This window comes from Schistocerca serialis, chromosome 2, assembly GCF_023864345.2.
Source record: "Schistocerca serialis cubense isolate TAMUIC-IGC-003099 chromosome 2, iqSchSeri2.2, whole genome shotgun sequence".
Taxonomy (NCBI): domain Eukaryota; kingdom Metazoa; phylum Arthropoda; class Insecta; order Orthoptera; family Acrididae; genus Schistocerca; species Schistocerca serialis.
The window spans coordinates 42,280,350-42,294,154 of record NC_064639.1 but is presented as its reverse complement, the minus strand read 5'-3'; the positions used below and the strand labels follow the sequence as shown (position 1 = coordinate 42,294,154).

At 45.1% G+C, this 13,805-nt stretch overlaps 1 protein-coding gene across 1 annotated transcript in view; it reads right to left on the bottom strand.

Moving 5' to 3' along the window:
* Positions 1 to 13,805, bottom strand: part of LOC126455427 (PDF receptor-like) — a 433,889-nt gene that overhangs the window by 19,316 nt on the left and 400,768 nt on the right. Inside the window, exon 11 of the mRNA XM_050091177.1 lies at positions 3,180 to 3,363. Within this exon, the coding sequence (XP_049947134.1) occupies positions 3,180 to 3,363 (184 nt within the window). The remainder of the gene's footprint in view (positions 1 to 3,179; positions 3,364 to 13,805) is intronic.

Sequence of the window (13,805 nt, the reverse complement as noted above, 5' to 3'; positions counted from 1 at the left end):
GCGCTAGATGAACTGATGATACAACTTCCGAACTCACGAGTCATTCCTTTAACCGTTTTCATGCGTTTTTATGATAATTTTCCTTAATACTCGTCGGTTCCTGTCCATCAGTACATGGGATCTGCGTTATCTCGGTTTAACTATGGTTGTTCTTTCGCGTTTCGACTTCACAAACACATCACCAAGAGTCGACTTGGGCAGGCTTACAAGAGTTGAGATGTTCCTTATAGATATGTTACCCAGGTGCCCTCCAATGAGTAGTCCACACTCGAACTTACTGAGCTCTGCTTCCCGACCCATTCTACTGTTAATACTTCCACACTTAACAACTGTCGGATCCAGCTCTTGTGATCTCCACTCGTCAGTTTCGCATTGCTCAGAGGCGTGGAGATACTTTTGATGTACTGGGTGGCTATAATTAAACTTTCCCTATTTAACACATTATAACACGTAAACTAATTACTGTACCAGTACCAAACTTGGCAGCATTAACTTCAATGATATGGGGAAGAGAAATAATGGAGAATAAATTCAGTGGAAACACTTTCAATGTACTGTTACGGTACATCATACCATTACATACCGGTAGCATTTTTGCTACAAAAGGGGCTCGATATGGCGCCTGTCAGCGTCCAAAAGAGTTGTAAACCACACGATAGCATTCTGCACAGCAGAACGAAGCATGTCCTTATGCATGCTGGCTACCTCTCTTGATATGCTGCGCTTCAGATCAGCACATGTGTGAGTGAGTGTTCCCCAGGTAAACCCTGTCCTTCGGGTTGCCCATAACCAGAAATCATAGGGAGCGAGATCAGGTGAACGTGCTGACCTACCTATCATTTTGAAACGATCGGCTGATAATTCGAGAGTTTTCAAATGTGTTTGTGAGAAGCAGGTGAACTTCACGAGCGATGTGCGGTGGGGTTCCATCTTGCATGAAAACTTTTCAGCCGGCCGGTGTGGCCGTGCGGTTAAAGGCGCTTCAGTCTGGAACCGCGTGACCGCTACGGTCGCAGGTTCGAATCCTGCCTCGGTCATGGATGTGTGTGATGTCCTTAGGTTAGTTAGGTTTAAGTAGCTCTAAGTTCTAGGCGACTGATGACCTCAACAGTTGAGTCGCATAGTGCTCAGAGCCATTTGAACCAGCCAAAACTTTTCAGTTTAGAACGTCTCTCTCCTGTAGGGCGGGTATGACATGCTGGCGAAGCATACCGCAGTAATGCTGGCCAGTGTCACTGCATGCGGCTTTTCGCGGTTGATGCTGTAGTTTACAGAGAAGTTGCAGCATTAGAAAATTACAGCGAAATGCAGGAAGATCTGCAGCGGATAGGCACTTGGTGCAGGGAGTGGCCACTGACCCTTCACATAGACTAATGTAATGTATTGCGAATACATAGAAAGAAGGATCCTTTATTGTATGATTATATGATAACGGAACAAACACTGGTAGCAGGTACTTCTGTAAGATATCTGGGAGTATGCGTGCGGAACAATTTGAAGTGGAATGATCATATAAAATTAATTGTGTGTAGGCGGGTGCCATGTTGAGATTCATTGGGAGAGTATTTAGAAAGTGTAGACCATCAACAAAGGAGGTGGCTTACAAAACATTCGTTTGACCTATACTTGAGTATTGCTTATCAGTGTGGGATCCGTACCAGGTCGGGTTGACAGAGGAGGTAGAGAAGATCCAAAGAAGAGCGGCGCGTTTCGTCACAGAGTTATTTGGTAACCGTGATAGAGTTACGGAGATGTTTAGCAAACTCAAGTGGCAGACTCTGCAAGAGAGGCGCTCTGCATCGCGGTGTAGCTTGCTGTCCAGGTTTCGAGAGGGTGCGTTTCTGGTTGAGGTATGGAATATATTGCTTCCCCCTACTTATACCTCCCGAGGAGATCACGAATGCTAAATTAGAGAGATTCGAGCGCGCACGGAGGCTTTCCGGCAGTCGTTCTTCCCGTGAAGCGTAGGCGAGTGGAACAGGAAAGGGAGGTAATGACAGTGGCACGTAAAGTGCCCTCCGCCACACACCGTTGGGTAGCTTGCGGAGTATAAATGTAGATGTAGATGTAGATGTCTTTGGTCCTTGAGTGCCAAACTGTTCAGAAAAGAATGAGCCAATGATGAACGTAACCGTGAAGCCACCCACATAGTGACACCTTCACCATACAGAGGAAGTCCATGCACAATGACTGGAGGTGAAGATCCCCACACTCAGCAATTCTGTGTGTTCACCTCACCCATCAGAGAAAGATTAGCTGTCCATTGGATCGTCCACGGCGAGCACACGTCAACTTCAATCATTGCGAGAAAGTGGAGAGTGAAGTTAGCACGTCTTGTGTTCCGTGGTGCCAGCTGTTGTACGTTATGGATCTTGTACGGGTACCATTCCAGAATGCTTGAAAGCACCTTCCGTATACTGGACCACGGTGTGTGCAACTGTCGTGACGCAGCGCATGCACTTCCTGACAATCGGGAACTGCGCGCAGCGTTGTCTGCCACACGAGGACCCTTCCGTAATCCTCTCAGCCGGCGATATTCTCGAAGTTCGGCTGCAGCATTACTGTTGTTTTGACAATAGAGCTTCACCAATAGTGCCCTGCTCATTTTTTCCAAGCTCATGTTGAAACATCAACAAGTGCACTGCGACTGGTCAATTGTGTGACACTATGAATCACGATGACTGATCACGGCGCCTCGTGGCCATAGTTGAAACTGGACGGTGGCGCTGCGAGGCATGAAAATCATGCAACCCATACTCTGGTTGTCAAAACTACCAAGTATAGTACTCTTATGGTAATTAGTTTCCGTGCTATATCGTTTTGAAGATGAAAAGTTTAATCATAATCACCCAGTACTCCAATAACTTTCTTCCCCAACATTTTCAACCTCTACAATTCCCTCTAATACCATGAAAGTTATTCCCTGATAACTCAACATATGTCCAGTCATCATGTCCTTTCGTAGTCATTATTTTCGACATATATTCCTTTTGACGGTAGATACAGATTGTATAAGATAGGGGACACGCAGATATCTTGTCTGACATGTTAACTGGTTACTATAAGCCTAATCGTCTTACTGTTGGAAATGCATAAGAGAATATATGTTTTGTAAATTTTGATTGTAGAACGAAGCGCATCACGTAGACTACATAAGACAACCAGGGTGAGACACGCACCTCGCCGTTGAGGAAGCAGTAGAGGCAGGCTATGAAGAAACCCTGGAAGGAGACGAGGAAGTGCGTGGCGTAGGACCAGAGCGCGAACTCCCAGGCGGCCCTGTCCAGGGGGGCGTCCGCCATGTTGACCAGGTTGGTGATCCCCAGCAGCGGCAGCAGCACCACCGCCGCCCGCACCGCCTTCCTGTGAACAAGGTGGCACGAGCATCAGAACCACAATTTCTCGGCGCTAGAGATCAAATCGATTCTCAAAAGATGTGGTTGATTAACCATGGAGCAAGTAACTTTCTGAACGAAGTCAGTGGAGAATGAGAGCAATGAGAAAGGACCTCTTGTGGTTGTTCCTCATTGGCACTCTGCTGGTATCGACAGCAAATTCCTCCATCAAGAGAACAATTTGTCTGGGAAACGAGCCACAGCAAATTGGCATGGATTTAATGAACTTTTATTCAAAACCATGACCTTGCATGTCCTGGGCAGTGCCCTTGCTGATTCAGCTGTTCAGGCACGATTCATGACTAGGGTGATGCACGATACAAAGCCTGCCAAGACCATGTTTCACGTTTAGGGCTTGGCCTGTTATACAGGCGAGCCCGACTCGCTCGTGAGACAGCTGTGCGCAGTTGAGCACAGCCTGCCAGGCCGAAGTGACCTCAGCGTTCGATGCCACCTGTCGCCGTCGAGCCCTGACATATGGGTGTTGCGGAGGGTGATGTCATACGGGTGTTTGTTTCTTTTCTTGGTACAGTTAGAAAGTAACGCTGTATTTGTAGTTTGTATTGGATTTCTGTGGGACTTCGTGAATTTCGATGATTTGGACCTGTTACTAAATCTTCGATCAACGGCACTGCCACGTTGTAACACCGTTTCCCGCCCGACCTCCTAAGCTACGCAAAGCTTAGCCTGGCTAGTGCTTGCATGGGTAACCGTGTGCCATTGGTTTTCAGGACACGAAAGTCGCCGAAGTGGCGTCCAATTGAAAGACTTTCACTAGGCAGTGGTAGCAGAAGAAATTTTTTTTATTTATTTTTATTAAAACCATAGCTCTAACTTCTTGAGCAAGCTTATACGTCAAATCAGCAAGAGCTTAATCTTTGATTTGGCAGGTAATGGGCGTAGAGAATAGTCACAATTTACATGAATAAAGAATTTTTCATGAATACGTCTCCCTTTCGATTACAGAATTCTTGCCCTGTGTGCTTCTTTGTTTGAGAGACCAAGGGTCAGTTTGTGTGTTACAGTGGTGCGAACCTACTACTTCTCTGTTTTATGCGTTTTCGATATCGCGTTTCATTCATTGCCACGATCTTTTGCTTTCTGTTTTGCCATTGGTCTGTGGCTCTGTACTAGTATCGTTTTCTGCTGTTCTATGTTGGCATTTGGCTCTGTGTATTCGAACTGCCTTTCGGCCTTCTCTCGTAGTATTGGTACTGGGCTTTCTGTATAGCAATCTCGTTCTGGCTTTCCATATTTGAATTGCGCTTTTCAACTGAGCTACACAGTGATGTTTTCGATAATAGTTCTATAGCTGGGCACTTTCCTGTCTGTATCTCCGAGCGTTGTGGTCCGCTGTATTAATAGCATTCGAGGTTGATTGTGGCCCTATATCTAACGATTTACCGGTTATGTTCGGCCAATTGCCATCCGTTCAGTTTAGGATTCATGGTAGTTGTTTCTAACTTCTAACTTCTGATTGGTGTTCTAGCCCATTGTTAGTCTTTCGTGACTGTTCTTAAAGTTTCTTTTGTTTTTTTTTTTTTTTTTTTTAAGGAAAGCTTTAGCACCCTTCAGGAACATTGGACCCATACATACGCTAACCTGACCATCCGCTAACTGCGTCATTCATTCGTTGACAGTGATTTTTTTGTCCCGTCCATGTTTCAGTTTTAATATCATGATCCACCACGTAAAGCATTTGCCCTGTTGCTCATTGCTGATTGTATCTATAATTCGACCACAATTGTAGGGAACGTTTTCAAGTTTGAAACCTCATGATGTGGCTTCTAAGATAAGAAACATGTCGTTAAGTAAATTATTTATAAGACCAGCAAAGTAGTAGTTGTTCTAGATGTTATGTTGTGTTTCTCTGCAATATGTTTAACGATTTTCGTGATTTGGTGGTTGATATTTTCGCTTTTACTTTGACCCGGCTCAGAAATGACAACAACCCGCTGTTTTCCCGTTAGGTTTAACCAATAACCCTCCCCCTCCCCCTCACCCGCCCGCCAACTCTATGAAGTCTCTAACTATCATATATAAAACATCTTTAAATTTATGATAATTTTGGAAATGTATCAATAAGTTAAGCGAAAAAAGGTATGTCTAAAGTTTGTTGGAAGACACCAAGCGCTCTTATCATGAAAAAATGGATCAGTATACTCTGCGTAATTTACGTTCCATTTTAAGTTGCAGATAGTTTTTCAGGTATTTCAATGATTATGACGTCATGTCTCCTAAACCATGTGTCATACTAAAATACAATTTTGGAGGTACATTCAGTGTTGTCTGTGAAAATTGAATGCGAAGTATGTTGAAAATACACTTAGCAGTAAAAAAAAATGAAAAAGCCATACCTCATGTTGCTGTCTTACTGCATGAACTTCGAAAATGTAGTTAGCGGGAAATATTTTTACTTTCGCCATTTTTTGTGGATTGTGTAGTCAAGAAAAAAATTCGTAAAAGTTTTAAGTTACGTGTAAACCTTGTTACGAGTCAGTAGGTGGTCTTACACTCAAACACTGAGTGGGTATAATCGGGGCCTTAGCTTCGAGACTTATGCACAGACTTAACAGTAATACTTGCCTTACTGTGTAGAACTTTTCACATAAGATTATGCCTTTTAATAAGTAGATTATCCAGCATTTTATATTTTTAAATTCAGTCATTATTTATATGAGACATGGAAAATGTAATTTATCTTGCCCCTGGAGGCCGTTAGATAGGCTACCACGATATAATTCCACTTGACTTTTATCGTATAACAGACTGTGACGATACAGCAAACAAGTACAGTGGTGACTAAGGAGAACGCATCGCACTTTCAATGCTTTCAGGTAAATCTACATATAGTATAAACCACCGCCGGCCGGAGTGGCCGAGGGGTTCTAGGCGCTAAAGGCTGGAACCGCGCGACCGCTACCGTCGCAGGTTCGAATCCTGCCTCGGGCATGGATGTGTGTGATGTCCTTACGTTAGTTAGGTTTAAGTAGTTCTAAGTTCTCGGGGACTTATGACCTCAGCAGTTGAGTCCCACAGTGCTCAGAGCCATTTGAACCATTTTTGAACACCGCAAAATAAATATTCTTCTTAACGACTCATCATTTCATGCTGAACGTAATCGCTTAATGAGAGTGTTCCCAGCTACGTGCAATACACGCTGTCGACTTATTTGACAACAGAATTGAGTCCTATCCAACATCCAGGAACCTTCTCAGTCTGTGTTTGCGTTGCAAAACGGGACAGGTGAGCTGGACAACCGTCGTGTTCCAGACACATACCCTGTCGAATAAGCAGTAGTACCTCTTGTAGAAGAACGGGCAGAATGTTCGTCAGAAAGTCCATTTAGAGCGCCTGAGATGGAGCAAGGTCCCACAGTGTAATTTCCTGTGATGCCGCACCGTATGTTTACGCACCACGGCCATTGATATTGCACGTGACGAGGCCGGTGTGGATTTTCGGCGGCCCGATGTTACATCCGATGCAAATTTATGTTAGCTTGGTTAGTAAATTTTGCTTTATCGGTAAAGAGCACGCGTTGCAACAGCCTAAAGTCGTCTCTCAATTTTCTGAAGGGCAAATCGACAATATTCTATACGACGTCCGAAGTCCGAAATCGCGGTCATCGAGTGATTGATGGAGTTACAGACAATAGAGTTGGAAATTCTGCCGATTCCGGATGCGAATGACTGTCGTATTTCTGGTTCCACGTTGCTTGGCAGTGAGTCTTGTACCAACGTGCGCTTTGGTTCAAATGGCTCTAAGCACTATGGGACTTAACATCTGAGGTCATCAGTCCTCTAGACTTAGAACTACGTAAAAGTAACTAACATAAGGACATCACACACATGAATACCCGAGGCAGGATACGAACCTGCGACCGTAGCAGCCGCACTGAAACGCCTAGAACCGCTCGGTCATCGTGGCCGGCTAATGTGCGAATTCTACATCTACTACATCTACATCTACATCTACATTGATACTCCGCAAGCCACCCAACGGTGTGTGGCGGAGGGCACTTTACGTGCCACTGTCATTACCTCCCTTTCCTGTTCCAGTCGCGTATGGTTCGCGGGAAGAACGACTGTCTGAAAGCCTCCGTGCGCGCTCTAATCTCTCTAATTTTACATTCGTGATCTCCTCGGGAGGTATAAGTAGGGGGAAGCAATATATTCGATACCTCATCCAGAAACGCACCCTCTCGAAACCTGGCGAGCAAGCTACACCGCGATGCAGAGCGCCTCTCTTGCAGAGTCTGCCACTTGAGTTTATTAAACATCTCCGTAACGCTATCACGGTTACCAAATAACCCGGTGACGAAACGCGCCGCTCTTCTTTGGATCTTCTCTATCTCCTCCGTCAACCCGACCTGGTACGGATCCCACACTGATGAGCAATACTCAAGTATAGGTCGAACAAGTGTTTTGTAAGCCACCTCCTTTGTTGATGGACTACATTTTCTAAGCACTCTCCCAATGAATCTCAACCTGGTACCCGCCTTACCAACAATTAATTTTATATGATCATTCCACTTCAAATCGTTCCGTACGCATACTCCCAGATATTTTACAGAAGTAACTGCTACCAGTGTTTGTTCCGCTATCATATAATCATACAATAGGGGATCCTTCTTTCTATGTATTCGCAATACATTACATTTGTCTATGTTAAGGGTCAGTTGCCACTCCCTGCACCAAGTGCCTATCCGCTGCAGATCTTCCTGTATTTCACTACAATTTTCTAATGCAGCAACTTCTCTGTATACTACAGCATCATCCGCGAAAAGCCGCATGGAACTTCCGACACTATCTACTAAGTCATTTATATATATTGTGAAAAGCAATGGTCCCATAACACTCCCCTGTGGCACGCCAGAGGTTACTTTAACGTCTGTAGATGTCTCTCCATTGATAACAACATGCTGTGTTCTGTTTGCTAAAAACTCTTCAATCCAGCCACACAGCTGGTCTGATATTCCATAGGCTCTTACTTTGTTTATCAGGCGACAGTGCGGAACTGTATCGAACGCCTTCCGGAAGTCAAGAAAAATAGCATCTACCTGGGAGCCTGTATCTAATATTTTCTGGGTCTCATGAACAAATAAGGCGAGTTGGGTCTCACACGATCGCTGTTTCCGGAATCCATGTTGATTCCTACATAGTAGATTCTGGGTTTCCAGAAATGACATGATACGCAAGCAAAAAACATGTTCTAAAATTCTACAAGAGATCGACGTAAGAGATATAGGTCTATAGTTTTGCGCATCTGCTCGACGACCCTTCTTGAAGACTGGGACTATCTCTGCTCTTTTCCAATCATTTGGAACCCTCCGTTCCTCTAGAGACTTGCGGTACACGGCTGTTAGAAGGGGGGCAAGTTCTTTCGCGTACTCTGTGTAGAATCGAATTGGTATCCCGTCAGGTCCAGTGGACTTTCCTCTATTGAGTGATTCCAGTTGGTTTTCTATTCCTTGGACACTTATTTCGATGTCAGCCATTTTTTCGTTTGTGCGAGGATTTAGAGAAGGAACTGCAGTGCCGTCTTCCTCTGTGAAACAGCTTTGGAAAAATGTGTTTAGTATTTCAGCTTTAAGCGTGTCATCCTCTGTTTCAATGCCATCATCATCCCGTAGTGTCTGGATATACTGTTTCGAGCCACTTACTGATTTAACGTAAGACCAGAACTTCCTAGGATTTTCTGTCAAGTCGGTACATAGAATTTTACTTTCGAATTCAATGAACGCTTCACGCATAGCCCTCCTTACGCTAACTTTGACATCGTTTAGCTTCTGTTTGTCTGAGAGGTTTTGGCTGCGTTTAAACTTGGAGTGGAGCTCTCTTTGCTTTCGCAGTAGTTTCCTAACTTTGTTGTTGTACCACGGTGGGATTTCCCGTCCCTCACAGTTTTACTCGGCACGTACCTGTCTAAAACGCATTTTACGATTGCCTTGAACTTTTTCCATAAACACTCAACATTGTCAGTGTCGGAGCAGAAATTTTCGTTTTGATCTGTTAGGTAGTCTGAAATCTGCCTTCTATTACTCTTGCTAAACAGATAAACCTTCCTCCTTTTTTTTATATTCCTATTAACTTCCATATTCAGGGATGCTGCAACGGCCTTATGATCACTGATTCCCTGTTCTGTACATACAGAGTCGAAAAGTTCGGGTCTGTTTGTTATCAGTAGGTCCAAGATGTTATCTCCACGAGTCGGTTCTCTGTTTAATTGCTCGAGGTAATTTTCGGATAGTGCACTCAGTATAATGTCACTCGATGCTCTGTCCCTACCACCCGTCCTAAACATCTGAGTGTCCCAGTCTATATCTGGTAAATTGAAATCTCCACCTAAGACTATAACATGCTGAGAAAATTTATGTGAAATGTATTCCAAATTTTCTCTCAGTTGTTCTGCCACTAATGCTGCTGAGTCGGGAGGTCGGTAAAAGGAGCCAATTATTAACCTAGTTCGGTTGTTTAGTGTAACCTCCACCCATAATAATTCACAGGAACTATCCACTTCTACTTCACTACAGGATAAACTACTACTAACAGCGACGAACACTCCACCACCGGTTGCATACAATCTATCCTTTCTAAACACCGTCTGTACCTTTGTAAAAATTTCGGCAGAATTTATCTCTGGCTTCAGCCAGCTTTCTGTACCTATAACGATTTCAGCTTCGGTGCTTTCTATCAGCGCTTGAAGTTCCGGTACTTTACCAACGCAGCTTCGACAGTTGACAATTACAATACCAATTGCTGCTTGGTCCCCGCATGTCCTGACTTTGCCCCGCACCCGTTGAGGCTGTTGCCCTTTCTGTACTTGCCCAAGGCCATCTAACCTAAAAAACCGCCCAGCCCACGCCACACAACCCCTGCTACCCGTGTAGCCGCTTGTTGCGTGTAGTGGACTCCTGACCTATCCAGCGGAACCCGAAACCCCACCACCCTATGGCGCAAGTCGAGGAATCTGCAGCCCACACGGTCGCAGAACCGTCTCAGCCTCTGATTCAGACCCTCCACTCGGCTCTGTACCAAAGGTCCGCAGTCAGTCCTGTCGACGATGCTGCAGATGGTGAGCTCTGCTTTCATCCCGCTAGCGAGACTGGCAGTCTTCACCAAATCAGATAGCCGCCGGAAGCCAGAGAGGATTTCCTCCGATCCATAGCGACACACATCATTGGTGCCGACATGAGCGACCACCTGCAGATGGGTGCACCCTGTACCCTTCATGGCATCCGGTAGGACCCTTTCCACATCTGGAATGACTCCCCCCGGTATGCACACGGAGTGCACATTGGTTTTCTTCCCCTCTCTTGCTGCCATTTCCCTAAGGGGCCCCATTACGCGCCTGACGTTGGAGCTCCCAACTACCAGTAAGCCCACCCTCTGCGACTGCCCGGATCTTGCAGACTGAGGGGCAACCTCTTGAACAGGACAAGCAGCCATGTCAGGCCGAAGATCAGTATCAGCCTGAAATTCATCAGCGTCGTAACCACAACAGTTTATTTGTGCTGTCTGTGACTCGCAGTCTTCTTTCTTTTGCTCTTTTGGCTGTCGAGCAGTCTGTCCGCACTAGCGTCTTAAGAATTCGTGCAATTGCATGTCGTGTCGGACACTGGCGATCCATATAGATAGACCTATACCACAGTACTGTGTTTACGCCATTTCTTTTACATTTACCTTATAAAAGTAGTGTATTCAAATTCTTCTCATTGGTGTACATGTCTCCACACAACGAATGTTGAAACAAAAATGAACGGCCTGCAGACAAATGTGTTGATATTCTGATACAGCGCTGCACGGGGTTTCTACTTGGCGGCTTCTGCACCAGCTAATGCCGATTCCGGCAACTGTGCTCTCAAATTCTAGGACATTTCTTCTACGACAAGTTTCAACGTCAACGTTAACAAACGCTACATCACTGTAACTGTATTAGCAAGAGTTACCGAACGCAGTTATAAAAAGTATATGGTTCCATTTAAAAAAACGTACTTGTTTCCATAGATCAGTGCCAGAAACATTAACCAAACAAAACAAAACGTGTCCCTCGGTGCTTTAACATTTGTCGAAAACCGCGTTTCGATATGTGTAACCAAAATGTTCAGATGTGTGTGAAATCTTATGGGACTTAATTGCTAAAGTCATCAGTCCCTAAGATTACACACTACTTAACCTAAATTATCCTAAGGACAAACACAAAAACCTCCGCCGGGTCCAGCCGCACAGTCCATGACTGCAGCGCCCTAGACCGCTCGGCTAATCCCGCACGGTGATTCTGTAACCGTTAACAAAATAAAAGAAGTGTTACACGTTTCGTGACTCACCCTGCGTGTAGAGGACGACTGACCTCAAACGTACACCGCAAGAACTGAGGTAATGGAAAGTGCTACGGATGTGTGGTTTTCACAGAATAGACTGGCAGTCAGGGGATCGTATTGTTAACCGATAAACAGATTGTAATAATGCTTACAAAGTGTATTTTTGTACATAGATATACTGTTTAATGGAACAAGGCCTATTGACAATAACAAACTAAAAGAAGAGTAAAAAGAATATCAGTGGTGTTTCTCGCAGCATTCTAGGTCGAGTCGTTTATTCTATAGGACGTCCGAAATCGCGGTCGTCGAGTGCCTGATGCAGTGACAGATCACACAGATGGAAATTCCTATATCATATTTTGAAAAGTCCTCACGCCGATACTTGTCTATGTCATTCAGTCTGCATAGTTGCTAGTTACCTTATTGTCAGATTTACTTACAGTGTGTGTGGTGTCACCGCCAGCCACCACACTTGCTAGGTGATAACTTTAAATCGGCCGCGGTCCATTAGTACATGTCGGACCCGCGTGTCGCCACTGTCAGTGATCGCAGACCGAGCGCCACCACACGGCAGGTCTCGAGAGACGGACTAGCACTCGCCCCAATTGTACGGACGACTTAGCTAGCGGTGCACACTGACGAAGCCTCGCTCATTTGCAGATCAGATAGTTAGAATAGCCTTCAGCTAAGTCAATGGCTACGACCTAGCAAGGCGCCATTAGCATTACATTGCATGTATCTACAGAGTCTCACTTGTATCGTCAAGAGCGATGTACAACAAGGATGGATTAAAGTTAAGTATTTCAGCAGCTACGTACTTTTCTTTATAGCATTCATTACGTATCCTGTTTCAGACCTAACGCCCACCTGCGTGAGTTAGCGCGTGCATCTTGGCCGCCTCTTTCAATTAGTGTGCGTAGTGTTGGCAAGTCTGCCGACACTACAGTGTGTTTGTGTGTTCCTTGTCTGCGTTGCGGCTTGCTAGTCAGTTAGTGTGTGACAGCCGAAGCAGTAGCTCGTGAGTGGACGATGGGATTTACCAATGCAGAAAAAGTCTACGTGCTCATGGTGTGTGGAGAGTGTAGGAAGAATGCAGTTCGTTCTTGTACCGTGTGTGCGTCAAGACATTCTAATAGACGTCAACCATCTCGGCATTTATTTATCAACCCCTTCAACCAGTTACGTGAAAGTGGTAGCGTAACACCTAGACAACGTAACAGAAGGAAAAAATTCATGTCAAAAGAGGGCTAAATTAAAGTTCTTGCTGCTGTTACAGTTGATCCGCACGTTAGCTACCTGACAATGACGCGAGGAAGTGGCATCAGCAGGCAAGTGTCCTGTGCATTCTCTACCGACGTAGTTTCCATCTCTGTCCCATCTCTCTCCATCAAGAGCTGCATGGAAACGATTGTGAGAATCATGTAGGTGGGCATTAATTACATGATATTGCAAATGGACTGTGTACCCTGTTGAGTGATGAAGCAATATTTACCAACCACGTCCAGGTTAACCGCCAAAATATGCACTGTTGATCTATCGACAATCCCTGTTGGCTTCGTCAGATGGAACGTAAGTGTCCATGGGGTTAGCGATGGTGAACCATCAACCAAGTAGCCTATTTATCACAGACAGGACATTGAATGTGCACAAGTATCACAGCCTCCTAATAGACCATCTTCCACGGATTATAGAAGAGGTTCCCCTGCAGAATAGGAAGAACCTTGCCTACCAACATGATGGCTGTACAGCCCATAGTGGACGAAGTACTACAGCACGTCTTCACGAGTTCTTTTTCCAATTCGCTGTGCTGGACGTAGAGGTCCTGTACCTTGGCTGACCCACTCCCCGGATTTGACGCATGTCGACTTTTGTTCAGTGAGGAAAGTCGGAAGATTCTTTCTGCAAGAATATACCAACTGCGCCTTATGATATGCAACGATCTATTACTACAGCGTGCTTGGACATCTCTGCTGAAATGCAAGCACTTGTGTACCAGTCGTTCCATACTAGACTGGAAACTTGAATTCCCGCTGCTGATGGTCGATTTGAACACAACCTGTGGTGGTCAGTCTTCTCGTTACTGGTCAGAA